General features: G+C 45.4%; 1 protein-coding gene across 1 annotated transcript; it reads right to left on the reverse strand.

The window, feature by feature from the left end:
* Positions 1-878: 878 nt before the first annotated feature.
* On the reverse strand, positions 879-5077 carry LOC125530987 (uncharacterized). The gene is made up of 2 exons (XM_048695390.2): positions 4469-5077; positions 879-1189 (listed from the first exon to the last, which is right to left on the reverse strand). Exons 1-2 carry the CDS (start codon positions 4967-4969, stop codon positions 1184-1186), a joined length of 507 nt encoding a protein of 168 aa, XP_048551347.1. The 5' UTR covers positions 4970-5077; the 3' UTR covers positions 879-1183.
* Between the last annotated feature and the right edge of the window lie 1942 nt (positions 5078-7019).

Genomic DNA, 7019 nt, shown 5'->3' on the forward strand with positions numbered 1-7019 from the left:
GTGTTGGTCGCGGGCGTCTGGTCTCCGGCGAGGTTGGCGGTGATTTGTTTTATCAGAAATTAGATCGGTAGGGGATGAAGTCGTACAGGTAGATTAAGACATGTGAGGTTTTTTTTGGTGAAAGACGTTTAAGTGGCTAAGGGGAATTCCACCTCTCACGTAATCCGTCCATTTTAGATCTGATGGCTAGGAGGTAAAGTTTTCAGATTTTCACTGAACAACCGTTTTCACATGATACGTTGCCATAATAAAATTTCCTAACCATCGAGCAAACATAGTTTCTTTGCGTCAAATAGTAAGGGTGACGCACACGGGCGACCATGGCTGGGCCGTCCATTTCAGGGTAAGCTGCTAGAGCGAGCATGTCCATTCTGACTGCTAGTGTTTTTTTTACTTCTTCGTTTTTTTCTAGTTTTTGGTCGTTTTTCCAAAAAAAGTGAATTTTTTTAGATAAAACATTTTTGGGAAAAAATGTGAACACTTTGCTGAATGCTTTCGTTATTTTTTTTTGAAAATTCCGCATATTTTAAGAAATCAACATTTTATAAAATTTATGAACACTTCTTTAATTCCAAAATTTTAAAATTTGTGAACATTTAGAGAAGTCTAAATATCTTTAAAGAACGTGGACATTTTTGAAATTTAAGTACGATTTTCATAGATAAAAAAGAAACAGAAGCTAATTGGGCCGGCCCATGCCTTTGTGCGTCAATTTGACGCAGTAAAGGAATGCCACGTCGTTATTCCCAGAGACGTTCGTTGGGTTTTCCAAACGGCCTGTGCTACACCTGTTTTACTTAGCATGATCCTCTCATCTCAGAAAAACGAAAACAACCCCTCAAAAAAATGAAAACAAAGAACGGCTTAAACGCACCAAATGTAGAACGAGTTTTTTTAATATAAAAAATAGTACTGCTCCATGAAACAAACCACACGAAACCACATGTACATTTTTACACAGGTTCCAGTCGCAGCAAACGGATGTACAATTCTACAGAGAATCCGTGTTCACTAACCAGACAGCAGACCACATACACGTAGTACAAAGATCAACAGCACAGCACCGCAGAACCTCTCTCCCTGAGCTAAATAAGGCTCCCGACATATTATTATTACTCGTGTAACACCACCCCAGGATCCAAGGAGAATTTGCTGCAAGTGGAACGAACGCCCAGCTCCAAGCTCAAGCCTGCAAAGGTAACAAGAAAAAGGACCTTCAAATACGTACCACCGAGTAGAGTTTGACATATGAGGCATAGAATCATTGGTTTCAAGTTTGGATCCTCGGAGATGGGACAAACAATATATTGGCTGACTATAAAGCTGTAAATGACTACCGATGATGGCATCCAGACTTTTACAACGAAGGTGAATACATTGATCGCTCTTTCATCCTACATATTCTACCAACAGTGCATCCATCTATTACAATCAACATGTCAAAAGGCCTCACGGCACTCGATAAACAGAAGAGTCGGTATATCCAAAACAAATGAGCACTTGTTTCAGCAATAGGTATGTATCTAGCGTAATACTACTAGATGAGCATTTCGACGAGAAGTCGCAGCATACCTAACTGTCATTTGACAATAATCAGAGCTAATCCCCTACAAGGGTTCAATCGAACCATGCAGTATGCGCCATAATCTGTTTTCAGATCAGACATTTCGAGAGAATGTTCAGGCATGACACCACTTATAATAACATGGAAGTGTTCTCAAATTATTGGGACGTGGTTCCCGACAGAAGTTGTAGTCTTATTTAGCCACTTGCACACATGATTTAGCTTATATAGGCCCTCAGTGATTTAGCTTATATATGGTTCCTTCTAGTAAATCTTTTCTTTTTAATACTGTGGTACACAACCATGAAATTTACAATTTCTGGTGAAAATGTCTAGGTCATTTGCAATGCTGGGATCCAACCCCAAAAAGATAACAGGGCATAACAATAATCATTACTAAAATGATAATAATAGTAACTATGTTCCACTGGTAGTTCAACTCCATCGAATAATAATAACTATGTTCCGCTTAAGTAGTTAACAACTTTTTGGGCATGTAAGTAGCCAACATGCCCTTTTCATATCTCTAGTGTATATCCATATTTGTACTTAGTAAGAATGCATCCCAAGAGAACGCTATATTCACAATCTTGCTTTTCTGGCGGTTTTAAATTTCCTAAGTGTTCTCTACTTAAAGTTCTCAAAACATAAATCACATTTAAAAAAGTAGGTCAGTAAGGTCACCACACAGGATAAGACGTATTCAAAAGATCTCGCTCGTGTAGGTGGCTTCTGATATGATACTCCCAGTCCTAGCCTCCCAGGAAGATTGATGACACAAATGGTGTAACAAGGATAAGTATTAGGTACATGGTTTGCTTTTAGAATCATAGAGGATGTACGTAAAGGATAAAGAATACCATAGTGTGGGAGATCTAATATGTAAATCAGTCCTAGTATTAGTGTAGCACAGGAAGACCTCTAGAAAGTCCTCACTACAATGTTCCCATCATGGCACTATCTCCAGCCCTCATCCGTCATCTGATCTCTTTAATTTCCTGTTCTTTAAACCAAGATTGGATATATAACACCAAAAGTTCTCTGTTTTTTGTACGTACCATCCTAACACATTGGTTCACTTAAATACCACCAAAGTTCACAGTTCTCTTCAATATACCAATTTGTTCTCAGCTGTTACCAATCTTACTATGCATCTCTTCCATATGTTTCCTATTGTCCTTTAACCCTCAGGTTGTGATGCTACAAACTTCTTCTTTCACCCTTGAGCAGTGCGCAGGATCACAGATTCACAGGCATATTGATATTGCGATGTACGGCTACATTTTGCAAGCTGGACTGTCGTTTGCCAGTTTGCACCACCTTCTCGCCAAAAAGGAACGATGTGCAGTGCATCTCTGCGCAAAATTCCCTGGAAGCCTCACTGGCCACCTCAGGATTCCCAATCATCTGCCAATCCTCTTCTCCTTATGAAGTTATGATCCATGTTGCATATGCTCTTCATGCTGACCCTCCCTCCCACACACCTTAACCCTCTAGTTCACGCCTCTTGAGACTTGCAGTCTTGCAAACATGGGGTGTGCCACTTGTAGATCAAGGGGCAGTTGGTGTAGTGAACGGAAATGTTATTTGGTCAGACGTGCATAGTAGATTTGATTTTATTCTATGACAATTTTTTGTGTGAATTAAGTACATAGTGTCAATACTCAATATTGTTTGCTAGAGACCCTATTAGGCAGTGAGTCAACAACATCCACTGTCGTTGACCATCAACAGCTCCATTAGTGGCCATCTGGCAGCATGCGGTAGATGTATTTTTTCTCCCTGGCAAATTGTGATGTTTGTCCCAGTCTTGTGTCTAATATGCTATCAAGCGTCACCCAGCACAGGACACAGTTACTAGACTTCAACCGATATTAGACACAAGACTGGGACAAACATCACAATTTGCCAGGGAGAAAAAATACATCTACCGCATGCAGTAGATCATTTTTCTTCTGAATTCAAGAGGGAAATCAGATAGTCTAAACTTTCAACAAAAAGAAAAAGAAAAGATAGTCCATTAACGGACTATTACAGAATGTCACGTTTTAGAGGATTGCAAACTGTTGATGCTATTAAAGCAATCCAATATCTTTTAGTGGTACATATCAAAACCAGGGTACTTCTGTCTTCAGGTGGTGCATATTAAGGACAAATAAGGTTTTTCTAAATGGGATTAAGTAAAGCGAGAGGTTCCCTCTTCTCTCTCTTACCATTACTTAACAAATGAACCCTTTCAAAATTGCTGCTGCCAAGGGCAACTATAGTCCTGAACACCAAAAAACAAAGGTGTTCCCTCTCCTTTAATTTTGACAACAGGCACCACATTTTAGTAAGACATGACTCCGGGTTAGGAACTTACAATGCAGGTCGGGTGTTACGTTGTGGCACGAAGTGATGTGAGCTAAGTTGACATGCTGCTAGATTAGTTGTTGGGTGTGTGGTGGCAGTAGGTGAAGTATTATATGGAAAGAGCATAAACTGTTCATACACGCTAAAAATCCTCGATATATTTTAATCACCAGATGATCACTGATTAGAGGAGGTTGACACCAGCTTCACTCAATCATGAAAACAAAACAATAAGACATGCCCCCACACCACCAAATTGTATGTGCCACTACGACTAAATGTTCTCACACCCCAATCACAACCGTCCTAAAAATTCCAGAACAAAACTAAGCAATGCTCAGAACGAAACATCTTAGATTCTAGCGCCCAATCTATGCCAGAATAAATGGCTATTCAGGGTTCGAAGTGCACATATCATGATATCAAGCAGCATCAAACAACAAGTATACTGATCCGATTCCAAAGTCTGGACCCCCTATGTAATTCATGGCGAAACGAGGCGCCTAATTGAACAGCGGAACGCTAAAAAGTGACTGAATCTCAATCCCATACCTCTGCTACGGGGAGCAGGCCAAGCTCCTGGATGACCCCGGCGACGCCGCGGAGCTGCGCGCCGGCGCTGGCGCCGCAGACGGGCACCCGGTCGAAGAGCGAGGCGGAGAGCTCCTCGGAGACGAAGCCGACCTGGAACTCGAGGGTGCCCTCCTCGGGGTGCGCGACGATGCCGGAGACGGAGACCCAGAGGAAGAGCTTCTTGGCCTGGATGCCGGCGAGGCCGGTGATCCTCCCCTTGGAGAGGCAGCCGCGGAGGGTCTTCTCGTAGTAGACGAGGTGGTCGCCGAAGCGGACGTAGCAGGTGCCCGCGAGGTGGATCTCGAAGTCGCCCGTGGCCTCGTCGAAGGTGTAGGAGCTGACCGAGTCCGGGATGAGGCCCTTGGGGAGGCCGTACTTGGGGAGGAGGTCGTTGGCCGCGCCGTTCGCCGGGGCCGCGGAGGCGACGGCGACGGCGACGGCGGCGGCGAGGAGGAGGAGGAGGAGGGCTTGGGGAGTCATGGTCGTCGCTGGGGTTTGGGATTCTCCTCTCTCTGCTTTGCGCGTGGGGAGTTCGGTGGGGGCGACGAGTTCTCCGGCAGGACGTTATCTAGGGTCAGCTCCCGGCTAGCTGCCTAGCACATGTGCATTTTTTTCTCTCTCGAGAAGATATGGATCTATTATAGAAGTTCTCAAAATATAAAAAATCTCACGTCAGATTTTAAATATTCTCAATGAACGCCTTTTTGACGGCCAGATCTGGTTGCACGAATCTTGGCGCAAGACCAGTTCCACGGCAGCTTCTGGAATCGTTTGATGGCGAGCCGAAGCGAACGAATGCACCCAACTTCCTCTTTCCCCCCTCACCCCTTCAACTTGTCACCGCACCGGCTCTTATTTCTCCCACACCTTATCCTCCCGCGCGTCTGAATCCGAATGACCAACCAAATTGCCTGGCGATTCTTGACAATGTGCTTCGGCGGTAGCCCGCGGCCCACTGAGATGCCGGAGAGCGCGCCATGCATGGGCAGGGGGGCAATGATTGGCGGATGGCGCACCTAGAGGTCATACGGCAAAGTGGTGGCTGCTCCTGGCTAATGGTGAGCGGCACGAAAGGCTACAACAACAGGACGAGCGTGAACAACAACAGGACGAGGAGGTCGCGGCTCGGGGACATGGGGGAGGAGGTGGATGATGCCCCCTGCGTTGTGCTTCAACAGAAGCTCGTGGCCCACTAATCCCAATGGGAGCTCAAGCTCGAACACGAGGGGAGAGGGTGGCGACGGTGAGAGGAGGCACGACAGAGGAGTTACGCACAGAGGTGGTGGGATGCTTCTAGGTGCGGCGGGGTTGAGTTGCGGTGGCGCCTTGGCTCCACGACATCATCGACACCAGGCTCCCAGGGTCCGTCGCCCATGGCTCCACGACATCATCGACACCAGGCTCCCAGGGTCCGTCACCCACGTAGAGGAGATCCGTGCGCTCCTCGACGACAAGCCTAGAAGCCAAGATGGTGGACGAGCTGAGGTTGGAATTAGCACACAAACAAACTTGTGATGAACTGAATACTCGAGCGCAAACAAAGTAATATCAGCACCACTTCATGTACTAATCAAGGATCGTTACTTAGCACGGAAGGAGACATATGCAACCACATATATGGAGGTAGAATTAGTCGCTCAGCACACATGATGCTCCTCAAACGATGTTTGGTGGTAGGAGTAACTTTCTGGACAACAACAAACATCAACACGGAGACACAAGATTTTTACGTTGAAAACCCCCCAACTTGAGGGGAAAACCACATGTCGAAGCCACCCAAATCCTCTTTTACTATTATCAAATGTGGGATACAACAAGTTCTTCTCTAGATAGCACTAGAGGATCTCATACATCAAGATTTCTGAATCTTGGATGAACACAACAAGATTTGGGACTCAAGAGCTAGGGATTGGAACATTCTCATCAAATATGGTGAAACCGCGGCTTGAAGAAGACAAGGTAGTGGATCTGGACCATCACAACCTTGCGGAGGAGTTCACTTTGCTTCTTCCTTCAATTTTCCTCTCTTTCCCTTTCTCTCTTCGTTTTCTCTCTTCTTCTCCGATGGGGACTGAACTGATTTTCGTCACACTTAGTGGTGGTTGCTGTTGGGGAACGCAATATTTCAAAAAAAAATCCTACGATCATGCAAGATCTATCTAGAAGATGCATAGCAACGAGAGAGGAGAGTGTGTCTACATACCCTCGTAGACCGAAAGCGGAAGTATTGAGTAACGTGGTTGATGTAGTCGAACGTCTTCACGATCCAACCGATCAAGTACCGAACGCACGACACCTCCGCGATCTACACACGTTCAGCTCGGTGACGTCCCTATAACTCTAGATCCAGCTGAAGCCGAGGGAGAGTTTCGTCAGCACGACGGCGTGTTGACGGTGATGATGAAGTTACCGACGCAGGGCTTCGCCTAAGCACTACGACAATATGACAGAGGTGGAAAACTATGGAGGGGGGCACCGCACACGACTAAGAAATCAACTTGTGTGTCTATGGGGTGCCCCCTCCCCCGTA

Source organism: Triticum urartu, chromosome 4A (genome assembly GCF_056163025.1).
Source record: "Triticum urartu cultivar PI428250 chromosome 4A, HENAU_Tu73, whole genome shotgun sequence".
Taxonomy (NCBI): domain Eukaryota; kingdom Viridiplantae; phylum Streptophyta; class Magnoliopsida; order Poales; family Poaceae; genus Triticum; species Triticum urartu.

Coding starts and splice junctions, on each gene's coding strand:
- LOC125530987 (XM_048695390.2), bottom strand. CDS start 4,969: ATGACTCCCCAAGCCCTCCTCCTCCTCCTCCTCGCCGCCGCCGTCGCC.